General features: G+C 44.6%; 3 protein-coding genes across 4 annotated transcripts; 1 reads left to right on the plus strand and 2 right to left on the minus strand.

Annotated features, from left to right (window-relative positions):
• Positions 1–110: 110 nt before the first annotated feature.
• On the plus strand, positions 111–13,420 carry si:dkey-38p12.3 (rho guanine nucleotide exchange factor 15). Of its 2 annotated transcripts, none has more exons than XM_034569164.1 (16): positions 111–297; positions 4,035–4,563; positions 5,839–6,813; positions 6,926–6,980; positions 7,202–7,257; positions 7,776–8,038; positions 8,370–8,530; positions 8,739–8,891; positions 9,351–9,480; positions 10,239–10,313; positions 10,658–10,750; positions 10,841–10,995; positions 11,992–12,165; positions 12,279–12,364; positions 12,453–12,557; positions 12,968–13,420. In XM_034569164.1, exons 2-16 carry the CDS (start codon positions 4,137–4,139, stop codon positions 13,135–13,137), a joined length of 3,078 nt encoding a protein of 1,025 aa, XP_034425055.1. In that variant the 5' UTR covers positions 111–297; positions 4,035–4,136; the 3' UTR covers positions 13,138–13,420. The 2 variants fall into 2 exon arrangements, with proteins under 2 accessions (XP_034425055.1, XP_034425056.1); XM_034569165.1 differs by having other exon boundaries at positions 11,995–12,165.
• Positions 13,421–14,084: 664 nt separating this feature from the next.
• LOC117752074 lies at positions 14,085–15,827 on the minus strand. The gene is made up of 4 exons (XM_034569233.1): positions 15,657–15,827; positions 15,428–15,548; positions 15,267–15,355; positions 14,085–14,629 (listed from the first exon to the last, which is right to left on the minus strand). The coding sequence occupies exons 1-4, from the start codon at positions 15,681–15,683 to the stop codon at positions 14,201–14,203; spliced, it is 666 nt and encodes a 221-aa protein (XP_034425124.1). The 5' UTR covers positions 15,684–15,827; the 3' UTR covers positions 14,085–14,200.
• Positions 15,828–16,787: 960 nt separating this feature from the next.
• Positions 16,788–21,584, minus strand: LOC117752046. The gene is made up of 18 exons (XM_034569174.1): positions 21,435–21,584; positions 21,290–21,345; positions 21,126–21,215; positions 20,469–20,596; positions 20,230–20,370; positions 20,099–20,158; positions 19,843–20,007; positions 19,673–19,769; positions 19,379–19,593; positions 18,605–18,964; positions 18,373–18,490; positions 18,091–18,296; positions 17,881–17,998; positions 17,617–17,789; positions 17,413–17,507; positions 17,224–17,342; positions 16,973–17,128; positions 16,788–16,889 (listed from the first exon to the last, which is right to left on the minus strand). Exons 1-18 carry the CDS (start codon positions 21,455–21,457, stop codon positions 16,843–16,845), a joined length of 2,367 nt encoding a protein of 788 aa, XP_034425065.1. The 5' UTR covers positions 21,458–21,584; the 3' UTR covers positions 16,788–16,842.
• Positions 21,585–21,587: the final 3 nt, after the last annotated feature.

The following is a 21,587-nucleotide window of genomic DNA, read 5'->3' on the forward strand; positions in this document are numbered from 1 at the left end:
CCTGCCTCCCTTCTCCTCCCCTCTCACAGAGCCGGAGCACCGGGTAACAAAGGGGAGACGTCGGGGCAGGAGGGGGATGATGGCAGCTCCGCTCAGACTCAAACAATGAGACACTCACCGCGTCTCCTTCGTCTCGTGCATCATTTTAACATTCAGGCATAAACTTACTCTGACGTCGCTGGCAGATTTGAACCCGCAGCTTTCTCTCTTGGAAACACTAAACTACACAATGTTGGACCGCGGACACTAGAGCCGAATAGCTGAGGAGACACCAGCAGACATGTCTGAATAACACTGGTAAGTTTGATTTGCTTTCATTCATGTTTCAAGCGAGATGAGCGGATTATTGGTGGTTTCTTCCAGTGGAGTTTGGTTGAACTGGGATTGTTCGAGTCTGAAAGCACCTGTTCCCTTATGGGAAACCGCAGATTTCTGTGAAAGCCGGTATAAGATTAAACTGACACTGTTATACTGTAAAGTCATTGTTATAAACTGCAGTGTTTTCTGTTATGTACAATATTATTTGACCTCTTTTAGCAGATTTTCCCATTCTACAGACCATATAAGAGATAGAAATACGATTATTATATACAAACATGTCCATGACACCTAACTCATGTTTATGAATATTTGTATTGCAAACACATACAGGTTAGACGACTACTGGAAGATTCATTGTGTGTCCAAGTTGTGATATTTACCTAGAACACAGTTTTCTAAGACAACCAATATATTTACAATGTGGTCCTCCAGTCAGATCTATGGGAAAGTGGGCTGCACCATTGTGTGCGTGTGTATATATATTTATGTGTGTGTGTGTATTTTCTATTCCGACACACCTTTTCCGTCCCTGCTTCCTGGCCAGCGTGGAGCTTACAGGCACATCACATGTATCATAATGGTTGATGCAGCTCTCTTAAAGACCCCCTACCCATTTTACTTACACACACACACACACACACACACACACACACTGCCCCCTTAGTCTCCAGAGCAGATGGTAAACTGTACACACACACACACATGCATTGTGTTGATGGACCCCCTCTCAAAGCACTTAAGGATTGTTGTCGAGCTGCCCCGATTGGAGGGATCACACCGTATCCGATACGTATTGGATTCACCAGGACAAATACACCCGCCGGAATGAATGAGTGGCCCACTGACCCAGCCGGACTGTGACCAGTCCAGTCGACCAGAGGATGCAGCTATTGAGCGAACCAGGTCGAAAAAGATGGTCGGACAAAAGACCTGAAGTCTGGTGGGGGGGGGGGCTGATTGAGAGAAAGTCAAGGGAGGACGGGGGGGGGGGAGTATGTGTCAAGTGTACTACATATCAGAATGTGTTGTGAGTGCTTTAGCAGTGTACACACCCTCTTTTTAGGTTTATGTGTCACCTCGTGGACAATGATATAACCAGAGGGCCAAAACCTTTACAAACCTACAACACCCACACACCCACACTGTGATACATCAGATGCACAGGTCGAAGTCGCTTTTATGATCAACTCCACTCAGTTTTGATTCTGCTCAGTCCTGCTTTGTCGTGTTGTCATTATTTTTGTACGTTTTGTCGGCCACAAAAACAGAAATGTTTCCCCTCAGACTGAAACGTGACACCCAGTCTGTCTCTTTATTGTAAGGTCGGTGACTGTGCAGCAGCAGGAGCATCTCTTTTCAAACTGGTCCGACTCGCCGGTGCACTTTCTCAGAAACATACAGCTCCAGTCAAGTTAGATCAGGAACCCTGAAGCTTTTTGTTTACCTGCTGGTCTTTGGCTGTGTCGCCGATCGTGTCTTTTAAACGTGTTGTTTGGTGCGGTCGCCACTTCCTACGAAAATCCCAGGCACTGATATGAAATGAAAGGCCTCTAAATGTGTCATACAGCAGTAAACCACTTTGTGAATGTCCTATTACGGTGTGTTCTGCAGATTTGACTTGCAGGGGGGGCGGATTAAAAAAAGAGAAGGCAGCAGAGGCACTGATATCCCGACTTTTATTCAGATTTATTGATCAAGCTCCAAAAACACACAATCCTACAATTCCCACAATGCATTTCCAACTCCATCTTTCAGACCTTTGCTACTTATCAACTCCCTCCTCTGTCAAACTCCTCACCTCGAGTTTGAAGCTTTGATTTCCTGATGGCGGTTTCTCTCCGAGCTCTCACTGAAATAGGTCCAAAATAGGTGGCGCTCCCCTTTTTAAGAGTCACTCAAATCAGTGCAGTATAACTGCTCTCTCATTTGTGCATGAGTCAGATGAGTAACCCTCGTTGGGTTTGATATTGCATCAGCTGTTGCACGCGCACACGCCACTAAAACATATGGTGAGAGGAATCTGCAGCGTGGACATTTGGTCGCCCAGAATGGAAAATGAATTTCATGTTACCATATTTCTTTTATTAGACATTTACAGGCGGAAGAAAAGAGTCTCAGTGTTGGTTTGACGGATTTGAGATGTGAGTGTGGCAGTTTGTCGAGGTTTAAGTTTGAAGGATTAAAGATTTGGCGGAAACGCAACACATCTGTAGACTGGCTGAAAACATCATTTAGTGTTTGCAAACAGAAATCACGTAATTGTTTATTCACGTATAGACTGTACATAAAGATGGACAACATAACAGCTCCTCAAAAGTGAAGCCAAAGCGTCTTGATGGCCCCCTGGTGGCTGGCTGTAGTACAGGTCATAAACCCTGCCTCCTCCGTGTTGATGGGTGGGACATTGACCAGACTCAAACGAAAAATGAAGGGTGTGTGTCGTTTAATGTAGTTCTGATTTTAATTAGTTATGTGATGCTATTAAAAACAGGGTGAAACGTCATGATTGACAGCTCAGACTGACTCATGATTGGTTGGGCCACTGCGCAGACTCTGGCTCCAAACGCACAAGATGGCAGCGTTCGTGTCCAGGATATTTTGGCTTCATTGCAGGATAGCGGGAGGAAGTGGAAACGTGTCATCCATCTTTATAAATGATTTGTATGATCTGTACATCTTATGATCTGTACAGTCAGACTGGCTAAAGACAACACCTTGTACTGGTAGACAGAAATGACAGTGAGCTGACAGGGGAACTATTCCAATGCCAGATGTGAAGTGACAAAGTTCGAGCTCGACACTTGTGATTGGCTCCACCAGGACGGGTAAACCTGCTCACAATCAAACGGACAGGGGTGAAAACAAAACCTGCTCAGCAACGATTTGAACAAACAGTATAAGGAGTTAATGAGCAAGTGTCTGAGAGGTAAAACAAAGCGATTGAGCTGATTCAACCAGTCAGGGGAACAGTGGACAGGGTGGAGCGGGTGGTTCTTACTGTACATCTGTATTTCTGTATTGAGATAGTGGTTACGTATTAATACCATTAATCACATCCGACCATTCAAACCTGTGTTACACACGAATCGAGAGCAAACGGATGAAGATGTTCTGATGCATCTCAGCCTTGAAGGCAGTAAATGAAGAAACCAAGTTGTGTGTTTGAGCTCTGATCATTAGAAAACATGTTGAGAAGTCGCAGAGAGATTTCAGGGACTGAGAGGAATTCCCCTTTCGTCATCTTTCAGTGCTGTAAACCAATGACTTTCAGCCACTCATCTGGTTTCACATTACCCCCTGTTGTATGATGTGAAAACGTAATCTAATAAGGAAGGACTGGGCTCTTTAAATGGGCAAAGTTCATTTTGCTCAGAGGGCTTACAGAGGGATTTGTCGACTGTGAGTCTCACAGTCTGATCTTGGGAACGTATGAACACACTGAAATTGTGTTGTGCTTATTGCCTTGTAGCAGATGTTTGCTTCAGCTACAGAAAATAACTATAATTACAGTGAACCATGTAACGCAAGAGGCCACGAGCCGGAAAGTTTGAGAACTATGACACGTGGACCTTGAAACTTAAACTTTCAGCCTAACCAGGGAACTTAAATGCATGTTCATCATAATAATAATTAGCTTCAATTGTATAACACAAGTTAGAAGTTGCTTCACAAGAGGATAAAAGCATCAACTTTCTTTTCTCTTTCTTCATCAGGTGGCGATGACACTAACACTGACCTTTGCCCTCGAAGCCTGACCTCTGATTGGTCAGGGCTGAGTGAAACACACCGTAAGAGAAGACCACCCTCCAGCTACGATGTCTGTCCAGGAAGCGTCCCGGAGTCAGACGCTGCCTGCAACCCTCAAACCCGAGGCCAAGCAAAGACCAGAGATCCCCCCGAAGCCCTCAACTCAAACCGGCTCCCCACCTCTGGGAGACAGAGGCGACTGTACGAGCATTTCCTCTGGGAAAGTCAAAAGGATTGTAAACAAGTTCAGCAGGCAGGACTCTGAGTCAGAGGAAACAGAAGAACGACCCGCCAACGGTACCTCGGAGGTCACACCGAGCAAGCGGCTCAAGAGGCCGCCGACAATAAAGCCCAAACCAGGCCGCAGCAGCCTGCAGCTTCAGATAAAGGAAGAGCAGGCTCCTCCGCTGCCTATGAAGAGGAGTCGCATCCTGCAGAAACCGACGAAGAGCGTGGGAGGAGACGAGGGCGTCAGCGTGGAGGGAGGTCGATCAGGTACAGTGAGTTTCACAGATGTCAGACTGAATGTAGTTTTGCATCAAGATTGATTTCCGTTGATAAAACTGAAAGGAAAAACTAGATCTTGAAAGTACGTGAGGGCTAAATTTAGAGGACTGTCAGTGTTTTTCAGAGACGGGTGTGGTGCCGCTGGCTGATTGACAGCCATTAACAGGTTCTGCCGGTCAGCTGATTACCTGAGCGCGCGCGCGGGCACACACACACACGTTTGTGCATGTGTGTGTGTACCTGTGTCTTTGTGAGGATCAGTTTGTCCTTTTCTGGTTAAGTTTTCCGTTTTCAGGGTTCAGAGCAGAAATGGGTTTGTTGCTTGGTGATTCTACAGCATATAAAGATGTCATATAAATCACATTAAACACTTTGACATTCTTTCAGTTTCAGTCTGTATAATATAGGATGTTCCTCAATATGTCAAACTGATCAACCTCGTGCAGGCTCCAGAAAAGAGGAAACCCAAGAAGTGACATTTTATTGTTTGCGTGTAAATATTTAAATAAATAAATACTTCTTAGTAACGCATGTTATCACTTCCTTGTTTTGTTTTTTTGTCCGAAACAGAAAGCATTTCAGCAGGCCTTTTCTTTGCCAATATGTATTGATTTTTAAAATAATATTATACTTATTGAGGTACAGCTGCAACAAACGCATATATTGACTATAGTTTGACTAATGAATTACTGATATAGACTTAAAATTTAAATATAATGGTGAAACACGCTGATCCCACTTTCAAGGGTCAAGTGGCCTTTTAAACTCACTTAAAAATGTCTGAAAGGCTAAATCTGATTTATATCCGTGTACAACTCTATTTTAAAAGTTTCAAAAACACTCGAGGGACAATTAAAAGGGAGTGAAAAGAATAATCTGTGTTTGGTTGAACTATGTTGTTCAAAATATATTTGTACTGACAAACAGAGAAATTGTTAGACATTTAGTTCAGCTCCACCTCGTCCATTTCCTCTCGTCAATACTGGATCTTTCCTTTTCAATGATCCAAACTTTCCATGAATATTTAAAGACACATTACGCGTTGTGTAGTGAAGAACTGCTGACTCGACAGTCCAGCATGTGGCGTAACAGCAGATGTTGTAAAAAGGGGGCTCTTAATCAAAGTGAGCTGTTCTGTCTGGGGACGCACGTGTAAGAAAAAAGTGGGCAGGAAACTTATAGGAACCAGAGGAAGAAGTCAAATTCATTTTGTCCCCTTTTCATTTCAATGCAGCTGATGTGTGTTGCCTTTTTTCGATGCAGCGCCTGATGGAAAGGAGGTGGATTTGCAGCTGATTGGAGGAGGTGAAGCGGAGGCGGCGCACAGCCCGGACACGCCTCTCAGTCCCTGCTGTGACCTGAGCTGCGGCTGCGTGTGCCACCGCCAGCGGCCTGGCATGAAACTGGTATGGGTGCCCGTGGAAGTGGATGACGGTGGGGAGGAGGTTGAAGGCGGGGAGGAGGATGAGACTGATGTGGAGGAGCAGACGGGGGAGGATGGGGACGAGTATGAGGAGATAGAGCTGGATGGGGGCGGTCAGGACGGGGACGGGTTTTCTGAGCCCGATGAGACCGACATGCAAAAACAAGAGAAGTCGAAGTTCAACCAGTCTTTGGACGTTTTGATCGCCGATGGTCACAGGCGGCGGTCGGACCCCGGGCCCCACAGTGTCCTCACCTCTCTCGCTGTCACTCGCTCTCAGTCTCCGCCTGTTCCCCCAAAACGAACTAACTCGCCCCCAGTCCACCAAAGACCTCTGCAAGAAGAAGAAGACAATATTTACGAGGCCACGCTTCCATTTGTCAACCCTGCTCCTAAAAAGACAGCACCTGCGTGCAAGGAACTGGATATTCCTCTTATCAAGGTACGCAAACCGGCGCGTCGATCTAAACTGTCCTACAGCACCTCAGACCCTACATCCGAGTTTCAGATGAAGGCTGAACCCTTCTCGAGCCCGAAAGACTTGCCGCCCGCCATCCCGCCGAGGATGCCTGTGATTCCAGACATCCGCTGCCTCTCGCCGTTGCACCGAGGCGGGATTCCTCTCCCACAGCCCACCCTGGAGGAGTGGCGGGCCCTGCGACCTTCATCGCCCTGCGGCTCCGCTGCCAGCGGCCTGAGCCCCCAACGAGCCATCACACCGCCCCTGCAGCCTCACAGAGCCCCTCCACCGCCACCAAAGGCAGACCCCCGGAGGCTCAGCAGCGCCTCGATGCAGTCCCTCGCGCCGAAGAGAGGTTTGTTCCGAACAAACAGTTTTATCCTCGCCTGAGATGAGAATGTGAATGATTCACAAATTCAATTTTCTGTGTAATTGAAAGCGAGGACGTGATTTACTTTTCTTTTAAGAAGCAGAGGAGAATGGAGGAAATGAAGGAGATAAAGACGACCTAATGGAAGAGCTGTGAGTTTTAAGACCTTTCATTTTTAACAAGATGAAGCTAACTGAAATAGATAAAGATAGAACATATTCAGGTTTTCATGGTTTGGGTGTTTTTATGGAATCTGTCGATAATAAGAAAAATATATAATTTGACTAGTCATGTTTTGTGTGTATGGAGGAATAGATAACTGTCTGATTCACTCTCTGATCCCTTTGTCCTCTGTCCTTACTTCCTGTTTCAGGAACAGCTCCTTTAGGAGGGAGTCTTTGTTCAGCTGGCAGTCCCGTCTGCAGGATGGTAAGACTGACACACAGCTCACAGTAAACAAGGAATGACTTAAACATGCACTGTACTGAGTCAGGACTTGGATGTTGGACATGTTATTGGCCGCTCTGTGTAAATTGCGGCCCCTGATTTAGAAAGATCCCAGTTCCACCACAACAAACAGAACATAAAAAGTCAGCGAAAGCACCACGTGTAATGTCAGTGAACGCAACATTATAATTTAGCTTTAATGTTTGTGTGTAACTCTCTGGTTTCTTTGCACGTTTAGGGGTTAATGTTTAGTCTACACTTCTATACTGCAACCAAACACACTATGGACTACGTACAGCTGGTAGAGTTTGAACCATTGGTAGTAAACCAGTAACTCAGTGAGCAATTCAATATTTAACCCGCTGCTCCAGTTCAGAGCAAAGGGACTCATGACTGTGATTGGCTTAAACATGTCAGTAAAACATGTCTGTATCATGCATTGAGGACAACACGTGTCCCGGCTCCATGCTGAACCTCTTTATGTTCCTTGTTTCTCTCAGAGCCTCTTTACCAAACATACCGCGCCAGTGTCATCAAGAAGGAGATCCGACGGCAGACCGTTTGCCGTAACATCAGTAAGACCAGCGTGGACTTTGCCATGGATGTGTCGGCCCGTCGCTCCGGAGCCGTGACAGGAAGCGGACCCCCCAGGGGCAGCCCTGTGGCCACGCCCCATCAGAGCACTCTGTGGCAGGACCTCCCGGCTGTGAGGGACAGCGGCGTGTTGGAGCAACTCACCCCCGAGCAGTGCAAGTACCAGGAGGTGAGATGGGGGAGGGGCGGAGGCTAATGTACAGAGGAGCGATCCCATCAAGAAAAAATCAATGAGGCAGCGAGGAGAGAAACTCGAGATGCAGTATAGTTATAATGAAAGTTGTCAATCACATCTTAAAGTAATAATGTGGAGCTTTTATATGAGTTAAGCTCCATTCTCCCTCACTGTATCACTCGCATTATATTGATTTGCCCCATATGAAGTTCATGAAAGCTTTTACAGTCACATTTCTGACTTTGCAACATCAGATCCGCCCCCCCCCCCAAAAAAAACAAACAAAACTAACCACTGACTTTTCCACCCTCTGTTTTCCTGGCAGAGCATGTTTGAGGTCCTGACGTCGGAGACCTCGTACCTTCGATCCCTGCGAGTCCTGACCGAACACTTCCTGGACAGCCGCGAGCTGGAGGACACGATGATCATCCGGGACAAAAAGACTCTGTTCTCCAACATCCTGAAGGTCAGAGAGGTCAGCGAGAGGTGAGAGACGGCAGAAGGAAGGAAAAGGGGAAATAAGGGGATGATTAATGACTTTGAGCCACCGGGAGGTCATTCGGCGTTTGTGATGAGTCATTTTCTGACTCTAGGCCATGTGGTGGTCAGGAAAAAGTTATGACAATAAAAGCTGCTACTACTACGAGACAATTCCACGAGTTAAACAGATTTTTCTGTTGGTCTGACTCCACAGGTTCCTGAAAGACCTGGAGGAGCGCATATTCGAGGACCTGGTCTTCCCCGACATCTGTGACATCATCCACTACCACGCCCAACACAAGTTCCCCGCCTACATCGACTACGTTCGCAACCAGATCTACCAAGAAAAGACCTTCACTGCCCTCATGTAAGAAGCAGCACTGTGTAACTGTTGCCACAAGCTTCAAATCTCTAAAATGTCACTTTTCTCACTTTATTTGAGATTCATAAGATGATTGTTTTTAGCTTAATTGTCCAGGAATTCAGCATTTTTCCCTCACATCATATTGCAGATGGCAGGAAAGCTCGTCGCTATTTATCTATGTATGTATTTATGGTTTATTTGTTAGGAACAGACACACTGTACATAGACAAACTGAAAACAGCTGTCTGATGCAAGTATAATAGGGTTTATCTGAAAATATAGGGTAAAAAAAGAGGGATAAAAGTTAGAGAAAGATAAAACAGAGGAATAAAAAGGTGACATAGAATAAAGCACACATATAAAAAGGCTAGGGAGACTAAGTTTTATCCTGTTGCATAAGAATAGGAACAGTTCAGCTGCCTTGCATGTGGCATTAATCTGTGCATTTATGTTTGTCTACAGGAAGAACAACGTGGCGTTTGCCAGCGTCATCACTCGTCTCCAGGAGTTGCCGCAGTGCCAGCGGCTGCCCTTCATGTCCTTTCTGCTGCTGCCCTTCCAGCGGATAACGCGAATCAAAATGCTCACGGAGGTGGGTTTAAGATGATAAGTTGATAATGTATAAGTATTAAAAGCAGGGGCATATTTATACACACACCACTTGTTGCTAGAAAACAGCTTCATGGCTGCACACTGAGGACAAACTAAACATAATTCACCTGAGATCAGAATACTGCACATATATTAATTTGATTATTGCTTATTCTGAGTCTTAGTCTTTACATGACACCTTATTCAGACTTTTGTTAATGGGGTTAATATCCGAATATTGGTGTCCATGGAAACGTTTGTAGCGTTTCAAGTGCTTGTTTGATTTTAGCATTAAAATGACTACGTGATGTTATATAGACTGAAATGTCTGAATACGTTCATGGTTTGTAGTCAGTACCTTTTCACCACAGAGGAAGAAACTGGTTTGATGGTGGAAAACGAAGGTCGGTGTCATGGAAATGTGAGTGGAGCGTGACTACTATGCAGTTGGCCTTTGCAACCTTTAAATACTTCTCTAAACAGAAGTCTGCAGAATATTTAGTATACTTGACCCGGCGCTTTTGTCAGGCAGTAGTCTGAGTCCATCGGAGTGTGGCGCTGTGTGGAATTTCCTCATTCCAACACAATCTATCCCGCCGCCGCCTCTTGACCGACAAGGCGAGGCGAGGCAGACACGCCTCGCCTCGACCTCATGACCTCCTTTTATCTATTTATTTTTCAAACGTAGATGGAAAAAATGCGTCCCATTGATGCTGTTTGTCCATCGCAGAATTTGAAAGTAGTTGTTTGTCGTTGCAGAACATCGTGAAGAGGACAAAGGAGGGGACGAAAGAGGAGGAGACTGCCTCCAAGGCTTTGGATTCCATGTCGAAGGTAAACGTCCCTCACTCCTCACCCTCCTCCTCTGATCACAGGTCCATGTGTTTAACTGCTGCACACGCCTCAGGAAATTTGACGTCAGCCTTTGTCTGCGTGAAGGATTTCCTATTGAACGAGCGCTGCAGTGACAGTGACTCATTCGTGTCAGTGGGGACAATGGCAGTTAGAGCCTGATTTTCCTCAAAAGAGTGAATGAACCTGATACTCCCTGCGAGACACAGACAGTATTATATAATGGCAGCTGGAGGCAACATGAGGTGTGGAAAGATACTGACATTCTTGACGCTGACGCATGCCGCTGTTATTTGATAATTTTGTTTTTTTTCCTTCGCTCAAAGATCATCATCGAGTGCAACACTCAGGTGGGAAAGATGAGAGAGATGGAGGAGCTGATCCACGTCTCTCAGACACTGGAGTTTGACAAGCTCAAGGTAAACTCGGGCGACGGTAAATACGTAGATTTTCGCCGGACTTGAAGTAAAGAAGTTAACGTTTCTGTCCGTGGCCTCTGCCGTCGTCAGGCCATCCCGATCATCTCTCAAACTCGATTCCTGGAGAAGAAGGGAGAGCTGCAGGAGATGTCCAAAGGTGGAACTCTGTTCAACATGAGGGCCAAGTTCATTCCCGTCTACCTCTTCCTCTTCAACGACCTGCTTGTCATTGCTGCCAAGAAGGGGTGAGGCAGGATCGTGTGGTGTTTGAACACCGATAAGAAAAATAAACATTGCCACAGTAATAAACCGCAAGAGAGCGGGGCCGAGTGATACCAACATGTTCTCAATACTTCTATCAATAATAATTATTATTATAATAAACCTTATTTATATAGCACCTTTCAAAACACACAAGGTGCTGTACAAGTTAAAAATAAAGAATTGAAGGCAAACAATAGGAGCAATAGGAGGAGAGAGTAAAAACAAGATCACATAAAACATAGAATAATTCAAATAGATATGATTTGAAAAATGATTTAGTCGCTTTACAAAGATATGTTTTCAGGTTTTTAATTCACTTTATAGACACAATTTCTCAAAGTATGAGTCTATGTGAATCAAATCTTATTAAATCCATTACCGACCATCTTCTTTATCGCATTATATTGTCACAAACAGTAATTTACTAACTTCATTCAGGCATCTCAATCTGCTCTAGTGCCCTAAACAAGCAGCTGCTTTGCATGTAAGTAATGAGACAGAGTTGACTATGAAAGTGAAAGTAAACCTCGTTCCAGCATCTTCTGGAAAACAGCACATATTATTATTATAAGCCACAATAAATCATAGCTTATAATTAACCTTGTGACTCATCTCCCTCTTCAGTTGTTATGTCATATTGGCCCAGTAGAAATGAGATAGGGTGAGATTCCCTGCTGTCTCTTTTTAATGAGCTGTCATGAAGCCACTTCAACAATGATGAATGTGACCATCACAACAGGGGGTCGAATTACCCCACACTTCCTCACAGGGAGCAGGAAGTGGTGGGTGAGGGGAACTGAGAAGCGGAATTTTAATGTGGTACCGATGCCACATAGAAGAAACACCAAAACGAATGCAACGTGCCTGTTATATGAAATACAGCAGTATCTCCTAAAGCTTCTACCCATCAGGGAAAGTGATGCAGAATCCCTTCAGCAGCTTCAGGAGCACTAACCTTTGACTTATCTTTTCTTTACCAGTGCGGAGCGTTTTGTGGTTCTCGACCACGCCCACCGCTCTCTGGTGCAGTTGCAGCCTATGGATGAAGGCGGGAGCGGCAGTGGCGGCCCCTACGACCACTGCTTCAATCTCACCCTGCTGGAAAACCACCAGGGGCGAATGATGGAGCGACTCTTCAAAGCGCCCTCCCAGTGAGTTGTTAACAGAACACGAGCCTCATTTTGCAACATAGAGAGAAGCGTGGAATTGTTGTCATAACATGTTTCGAGACGCGTGACACATTCGACCCGTTTTTCGTCAACAGGTCAGACATGCACAGGTGGATGGCGGCTTTCCCAAACCCCACCAAAACGGCCACCGATGAAGACGAAGTGATTTATGAAGACTGGGGTGAGGAAGCACAAACGCAAGCACAAAAAAAGTGAAGCATCTATCTACGCTATAGTTTTTTGAGATTCCGTTCGTTTGTGTGTGTCAGACTGTCCACAGGTGCAGTGTGTGGAGCAGTACATCGCCCAGCAGGCGGACGAGCTCACCCTGGAGCCCACTGAGATCGTCAACATCATCCGCAAAACCAACGAAGGTAAGAAAGTGTGGGAACTCCCGAGACAGAGGAAGAGTTGTTTATTTATTTATGTGTAGCAGAGGAAAGCTGGTCTTATAAATCTCAGCAAGATCATCAAATCACCACACTATTTTTCTATTTCTATTTATCAGTGTAAAATGCAGTAGAGTCAGGGTTCCTATTAAAATAGTCAAATTAACTGAAGTGATTTTGTATCATTAACATGACCCCTCTCTTTACTCTGCTCGTTTAAACACCCTGATCCTCAAAACTGCGTCAATCCTCCACCCTCCACCTTAGCAGTTTATTGATTTGTTTTGACTTTCTTGCATGAACGATACAGACGCCTCCAATCTTCCCCTATTTGTTGTTCTCCTCCCTCCCTCTCCTCTCCTCTCCTCTCTTGCTTCTCCTCTCTTTTCTCTCAGGCTGGTACGAAGGCAGCCGCCTGTCAGACGGGCAGAAGGGCTGGTTCCCCGTGGGAAACGTCATAGAGATCACCAACGAGCACGTGCGGAGGCGAAACCTCCGAGAACGCTACAGGGTCATTCAGGCTGCGAGCACGGTCTCCAACACCAAGGCCCGCGCCGTCACTTAAAATGGACGTTAACGCTGTACAAAGATTATTCAGGGGCTTTTATTGGTTTTAAGTGTGTTTCTATCACCCGGGAAATGAAAGAGGAAAGGGCGACGTCACAAAAGACCTGCAATCATCATTTATTTATACTACCAGTGTGTCTGTGTGTGCGTGTGTGCCTGTGCTTTTAAGCACCTGGGAACTTGACGTAAATCATTTATCACTGATGCTCCAAGCAACTATGTGGTATGTGCATGTTTGCATTCAATAACTGAGACCAGCCTCTTCTTGCGAGCATGCACGGTAGCCCTGCACCAACCTCGTGCACGGCTGCCAAACAGCCGAACCGACGTGCTAATCATTCCGGCAATAGCTCGCACAAAAGTCAAACCTGCTGCAGAGAAAAGAGACGGGCGTTCCTGTAAAAAAAAATAACTCACATGCATACCCGAGTTAAATCCTCCTCATTCCTGTCACGCATGACAACACGTCAGCTGTCAGCGAGAATCTAAGATGTGACACATTCTGTGATTGGATATGAAAGATTGGAGATTGACTGCTGGAGAATCTAGTCAATAAATCTCAATCAAAAACTACAAACCCCAGACTTCGGACATGCATGTGAATGGTAGCTGAGCTGTAGATGTTTTTCCTGTTTCAGGAGCCGTCGCTGTTGACGAGCACGTTAGCTTGTGCCACTGTCCGTTGTGGAGTAATGCTGCAGCTCCACCTGCAGTGAGGAGTTTGTATTATTTATGTATTAACTGTAAATGTACAATATGTTGTAAATAATGAGTGGGGGATTCTTTTCCTTCGAAAAACACTTGCAGTGCTTTTAATAAAAACCTTTTAGCTACAGTCTGTTTGTTTCTCAATAACAAGCTCGAGTGTGGATCTTTTTTTATTTTTATTGAACACTGATGGATTACAAAGTGAAACATGGATTACAAAGTGAAACATAGAAAACACGTGACATTTTGATAAGAATGAGTGGCTCTTAATGCAGTTAAACTCTCGAATCCTTGTTAGGTTTCGGTGCTTAACGTCAAATCCATATCCTGGTGTGGCGGAGGATCAGGAGGTGTCACTGAGCCCTGATTCTGTAATCCTTCGCGCAGCTATAGAAATGCAGAAGGGTGTCAGCCGCTTCAAGCTCTGCTTCCGACCAATATATTCCCTCCTGCAGCTTATTCCCGAAATCATCCTGACTTGGATGTTTCCCGTCCCCAAAGGAGGGCTGGTACACTTCCTTAGTGGGGGTCTCATCATCTGACCCAAACTCTGGGTAGCGCAGTTTCAGGAGGTTAGTGACGGCCTGGTCCTCCTCGGGGGTGAGCTGGAGAATGGCCCGGCTTGTTTTCACTGGTAAATGGGTGGGGTTCATGTTCCAATTCGGGCTGCCCAGTTCTCTAGTGGGGTGAGGCCCGGTTCTGAATGGGTCTGGGCTGTACGATGGGGTCACGAAGGATGACATCAAAGGCGGTGGAGTGTTGAGCTGGAAACAATCGTAAAACTTACAGGGGGGGGGGGAAGGAAAGGTTTTTGTAAGAGTTTAAATGCTGAAAAACATAGAAAGGTACTGAAAATTTAAGTAAACAGGAAATATATTGTTACTCAACCCTCAATCTGTCTCAAAACTTCAAAGAAATAATGTGACTTGACAACAGATATTAGCCCTACCCTGATTTAATTGATCAATTTCCAAATTGGGATTTCTTTTTTAAAGCAGAAGAAAGTGTTTTCTGAATATTACCTAATTCACGATTCAAGAAGATTGCATGCATCCAGCAGTTATCTGACTGATTGTGCCGTGGACGGGTTTGTACAGTTCTGACAGTTATAAGCGGCAAGCTTTTGACTTTGAAGTTCGGCAGTGCATGCAGGTAGAAAAATGTTGATCAAAGGCAAGATCACAATTCTGACCATGGTCCTATGACTCGTCTGAGCTCATGTGAGCTGTATATTGTAAAGTAGCCAGGAGCTGTGCATCAAAGAAAAAAACATGTATTAAACTAAGAAAATCAAGGTAATTTTAGTCTCCTTGCATTTGAGATGACACTCTGAATTTAAAGTTGACCTGATGAACGCTCGAGGAGTTCATTCAAACACATGAAAAGGGTCAAAAATGGCCCAGCACTTTGCAGACTTACCCCGAAATCAGTCACCATGTTGGGGATCCTCCTCCCACAGCTCACGGTGGGGTCAGTGTAGTAGAACTCCTCGGGGGTGATGGCGTGGACTGGGGAGGAGACGCCGGAGTGAGACAGATGTTGCGCAGCTGCGTGACGCTGTCGCACAGATGTGGACTCACCTGTGTGGTTGTCCCAGCCTCCGTGAAGTCGAGCAAACCCAGCGGCCAGGTACAGAGGCAGGAGGGAGGGGTGCTGCAGGGTCCGGGAGGAGAGGGGGGGGACCACCGGCAGCCTGGACCTCTGACGGGGGGGGGGGGGGGGGGGGACATGGGAAATGTAGTTGATAATCCAGCAGCATGTTTTCAAGGTTGCATTTAAGGTGAAAAACGAAAGTGGGGGGGGACTCACGGGTGGATGTTCTTCTCGGAGGTTCATGGTGGACTCTTGTGTTTTGGTTTGAGGCTCGAAAACAGTCGCGCGTGGCTAGAAGAAGAAATAAACAAAAAGTTACAAATGCTGGTTGCTAACAGGTGGGAACCGTGACAACTACCGCCCCCTGATGGTGGATGTATGTTTGACTGAACGGCTCCAATGAAGCCAAACTTACAAATTACAATTTTTTGATTAAAAAGGTCATTTTAACCTGGTGTAAATGTCCTCATGTTCCTACTTTGTCATTAAGCAAACCGGGTGTCACCAAATAATGCCAAAAATATCTGACCAAAGACAGTAAAATTTAAAAAATGAAATTTTATAGTTTATGATCAGACAACCTTAATGATCCCCTCCAAACACATTTTGAAGATAAAAATATTTGTGCCAGATATTTTATTAGATAAAGTTCATTTTATTGGTCATTTATTCTTAAAATAACTATACAATTAAAATGCTGTATTAAATTTATCAGCACAAGAGTCGTTTTTAAATTGCTTTATTTTATAAAGGAAGCCTTTTTGTGTTTGATTTTAATATTTACCTTCTTGTTTCACTGTCTTGTGTTTCATAAAGCGATTTAACCATGTTAGAGTGAGTGCTATTGAGATGTCCCAGGTATGAGCCCTAAACTTTCCTCCATCAGCACATTTTTAAAAAAGTTTGTCAAAGTTGTTCTGCACACCGAGGTTCCTTAAATCAGTTTAGAATGATGATCAAGCCCTTATACAGCAAAATATGCAAAGTGTTCTAATCTATAAAACATGCAAAAAGAGCCATAATAGCAAGGAAGCATTAAGTGCATAGTGTACTTTGAAATTGTTGGATCACAACAGCAAAATGCATCTAGGGCCTTTCACATCAGTATTAACTTGTGCACATTTTTTCATTTTGAAATGTGCGTTTTTTTTAAAACTGCCATTTGACTTCAAAAGTCCCACTTGTATCCAAACCACATCTTAACTATTTTAAGTGAGTCGCATCGATGTACAAAATCTAAACTTTGATCTTTAAATAAAGATCTAACCCCACAGACCTTTAACAGCTTCCTGTGTCTTTTTGTCGATACAGTATGTGTTAATAAAAAAAAGGCACAAAAACAGAATTTAAGAAAACTGCTTTATTCAATTCCATCTTTTACAAATATGAAATTTTACATCCTTTAAATCTGGGCAGGGTTCAGTTTGGTTTGTGAAGCTCCTTTAAGTCCTGTGAAGAAACATATTAAAAAAAATTACAAACAGAGACCATAAGCATTTAAAATTTGATTGTACAATGGTTGTTTTTTTTGCCTTTTATCATTGAAAGATGTTTCTGAAATGGATAAACTCTGATGTAGAGAGCAGTCGGGTGGAAAGCAGGCTTGAAAACTGCAAGTGCTCTGGTTGTCCTTTTGGCAGCCGGTGTGGTTTCCGTAGTCAGCTTGACGGTGGTGGTCTGTTGAGATTCTGCACAGGAGCACAAACGAGAACAAGGCTCACGAACTACGACAAATGTGACAACTGACGGCCAATGATGTCCAGCAGGTGACTCTCTACTGTACCTGCGGTGGACTGGGAAGAGCGGATGATTTTGCCGACGCCGGCCGTGTCAGCCTCAAACTTGTACACAGAGAAGAGGCGGTGGAGCCCAGCCAGAGGGTACATACACTGCACTATCAACCTGGAAGACAAGGACTGAATTACCGCCATGGATCCATCAGAGGAATTTAAAAAGTGATACACACACACACCTCTCGGTAGTCGGCTCGGAGGCTGCCTTGCTCTCACTGAAGTGCCTCTTGCTGTAGAAGATCTCATTTTGATAGGTCACCCTTTCCTTCACAAGCTAAAACGGTGTAATTAAAAAAAAACAACAGAATTTTACACATCTTAACTTTATAAACTACGGGCAGGGTTAATTTTGTTAAGCTTCTGTTTAATGGTATGAGCACAACCTTGACTGTGGATCCACAGCTGTTGAGAGGGAAAGAGAACAGAGCCCTGGTGTCGTCTGCGTCTTTGGGTCCACAGTACATGTTCAGGAGGTTGGATCTAGCAGGGATTTCTCCACCTGGGCTGGCCAGAGACAAGTCGGCCACCACAGTCATCTTGCCATCAGTGGAACACACTGCAGAGAGACAAACATAAAAAAAAAAAAATGACAAGTCATCTGTGTGTCAAGTCTACAAATAATCCAGTGAAGCACAGGACATTCTTACCTATAAATTCAGAAGCAGTGAATTGACATGTCTTGACAGCTGAACTCAGCACCTCTGATGTTTCACGATCCTTCACCAAGATCTCAAAAGTACCAGTGAAGCCCTTCAAACATATGTCCTGCGATACAATAAAATCTTTGCTGTTAGTACAAAGATTTGTTCCATTAACCAATTGCAGATTCGTAATAAGTGCAATTGTCCTCATCCTACCTTGTACTCATATCCATGAGTGAAGAGCGGCACCTCGAGGAGCAGACTCTGGCTATCGTTGGTCATGATGTAGCTGTGCTGGGTTGCTAGTTCTGGCGTCAGCAGGTCAGAACCAATACTGATGTGCCACAGGTAGTTGAAAGGCCGGTGGTCCAGTTTGAAGATGATGCCAGACTCGGAACAGACAGCGTCAAACTCTGGAGGAGCTGAAGGATACAGTACAAATCAAGAACTCAATTCTCTAATTGGTTTGACAGTAAAAACACGAGATTTGTGACTTACTGATGTCCGACAGTGCCATGACTGAGGCCAGGTGGAAAAACGGCTCATTCTCAGGCAGAACGGTCAGTGTGTAGTTGACTTCCAGTATGTGCTTCATAGCTTCATCTTCTTTAGAGAACTAGGAGAGAAAAATAGAACTAGAAAATGCATTTCCTGCTGAAAATGCAAAGTACAAAAATTGCAGAAAACACTGAATATTCCCCCCCCCAAAAAAAAAAAAAAGACCATTTACCTTCTTAATCACAACAGGGTCATCGAAAGGCACCTTCAGAGTGTAGCCATGGGTGTTGTTGGGATAAAAGACTTCGATGACGGTGTGGCCGCTTGTGTTTTTAAAGGGAGCGATACACTTGTGGCCATTCAGCTCAACTGCAGACAGCTCAATGTCTCCAGGGACATCTCCGAGGTAGACGGTGAACGTGTGCTCTTCAACAACAGTTTGGTTTACAGTGAAGACTTGGAGCGGCAGCATGGGAGTGGCCAGCGTCCTGTGAAACCTCAGTCTGGTCTCTTCGAGATCCTTATTTACAAAGATTTGCTCCAAGTAGAGGTTGAAGACGTAAAACTCGTGGAGGCCACCAGACACAAAGCTCTGCAAGAGAAGTTAACTTTCAAAATTCAATTGTTTTGTACTACTGCTTTTCTTAAATGCTACTAGAGGCAAAGAAAGCAGCACACTTGTATTTAGTGATACGCATGACTGCTGTAAATATTTAATGCATTACAATTATTCACATCAGCCACCAGGTGGTGCTCAAGGCGCTTTGGCTTCAGTTTTGGAGAGCTGACATGCCGTCTCTTTAAATGACATCTATGTTAGCAAGATCCTCTCCAAGCCATTTTTGACCTCGACGGCATAATAATTTTTAGAGCCAGTCATCCATACACGTTCGAAAAAGATAATCTTGACATATTTTAATTTGTGGACCTGGAATTTAGCATATGTCTCAAAGGCCAATGTGTCCTTCAATCCTCAGACATCCATCTGATGTCGGTGCCTTCTCACCTTCCTGTATCCTACTTCAGCATTATAGGGGATGCTGATCTCCACTTTGCCGTCGTGCTTCTCCACAATGAAGCCGCTCTCCTCTGCAGCGGGCTGCTGCACAAGTTCACCCCCGACACCGATGTTGACCTGTGTGTTGGTCAGACCAGACACCAGCGGGTTCAGCAGATCAGGAGTCTCCCACACCATGTATCCACTGTCATATGATCCTTCATCTGTGGAGATTAACGCAATGCACATTTACAGCTTCATCAAGGGGAAAAGAGTGACAGCATCAAAGATTGGAATACTGACGCATGGAGCAAGAAGCCACAAGGTCGACAATGATGAAAACCCAGCTTTGTCTGGAGAACAGAGTTGCATGGACGCCCTCTACTGGAACACCGTTCACCTAGAGAGAAAGAGTCAGAACCCGTTTTGGAATAAATGCCCAACAAGAAAGACGTTGCATCACTGCAGTTTACCTCCAGACTGGATGAGTGAGGTTGTCCATACGCCGTACGAAATACAATACGTCTATCCGTCAGGTCAAACAAGTAGCCCTGCTTACGAGCTACAGAGAGGTTCATGGGTTTCAACTGCTCGTCCGCTCTGTGAAACATCACCTGCCAGTCTGAAGCAGCTGAAGCTTTGTTCTGGAATATAATAAAAATATACAAATGGCTGCTAGAGATAACAAAATCAGTTGCATTCAACCATGTTTCAACATACAGGGTTTTCAGCATGCCAATCGTCACTCATCTCTCCAGATGGACAGGCCACCTCACTCCTCACAGACACCTACAGAGAAATAAAGATGTGTCAACAGCTGAATACGCAATAAAAAGTATTCAAAATATAAACAAGCTTACTTCCATGTAGTTGGTCTCACAGGTGACTTCTCTGGGAGACCAGGGCAGAGTGTGAGTACAGGTTTTGTTCACGGCATAGGTGACGTCCTTTCCTTCATGGTTTGAAATCAGGTTGAAGTTGAATGTGAACACTTCATCATCCTGAAGGAGAGTGTAGAAAAATAAATTGGGAGGATGGCTTTCAGTTTATTCCCATTTAACCACAGAACACCTGTATTATTGTGTGCGTTTGAATGTACTTTGTTGTCAGTGTGACAGCTGAAGTAGGAGGCTCGGAGCTCCACTTGGCCGGTTAGAGGGAGAACACTGACAGTGTAGCCACACTCGGCTGAATACTTCTGAGTGATGGGGTACACGCCTGTTTCATCTGAAAGAAATGGAAAGTAGTATAAAACCAGCATCATAATTATTAAAAATCAGTTTCTGCAAAGTCAAGTTAAATCTAGGGTTTGTTTAAAAACGTTAAGAGTAACATTTCTTCTCTAAATAATCATGTAGTCATTTAATAGGTGTCAGGATTATGTAAAGCATGGTTTAATGAAAATGATTTAGTTCCCTGTAATGGCTGCTTGCCCCTTCTGCAGGCTATAGGGCATAATGTACAGCAAAAGGGGGGGGGGGGGGGGGGGGGGCGCAACTCCACCAATAATCAAAACCAGCCTGTACAACCCCCCAAAAGAATCACACCATCACATCGAATTAATAAAATCTAGTTTTAAAAGATAATTGAGTAGGTTTTCCTGATTCAATGTAATTTGCAGCACAAATAATCTACAATAAAATGTACTTTGGCCATCAGCTATTGTTTTTTTATCTGACAATAGGAATCTTCCAGAAGAGTATTGGACGTTGGATCAACCCAAAGTTCCGCCCTAATGAACCAGTGCTGGACTCACCTACAGCCTCAAAGTGAAGTTCCTCTCCAGTGAAGGAGACATCAACAGCCATCACGAAGTAGCAATCATGACACTCCGTACTATGAGCTCCTGTATGAACAAACAAGTTGACTTCTCTACAAATCACCCGAGTCTAACAAGCCTACACGCATTCATTTAATTACCGGCAGGGATGTCGTCCGATTTTGCAGGCAACAATACAAACAGGAGCAAGGCCATGCTGCAAGACAAATACACATAATTTACACCGACTCTTCTGAATGTCAGTTTTACATACGACCCTGTTTTATTGCCACCAAACCAACTTACCCAAACCAAAACACAAGAGCCATAGTTGCTGATGTGTTGGCAGTGTCTAAAGCTAGCCTGGCTGCTAGCAAACTACACCTGCTACCACACTCTAAAGTCAAACACTTGCTTAATACAACCTGATAGCACTGGCACAATGTGGTTCTGTCCCCC

This window comes from Hippoglossus hippoglossus, chromosome 18 (genome assembly GCF_009819705.1).
Source record: "Hippoglossus hippoglossus isolate fHipHip1 chromosome 18, fHipHip1.pri, whole genome shotgun sequence".
Classification (NCBI taxonomy): Eukaryota; Metazoa; Chordata; class Actinopteri; order Pleuronectiformes; family Pleuronectidae; genus Hippoglossus; species Hippoglossus hippoglossus.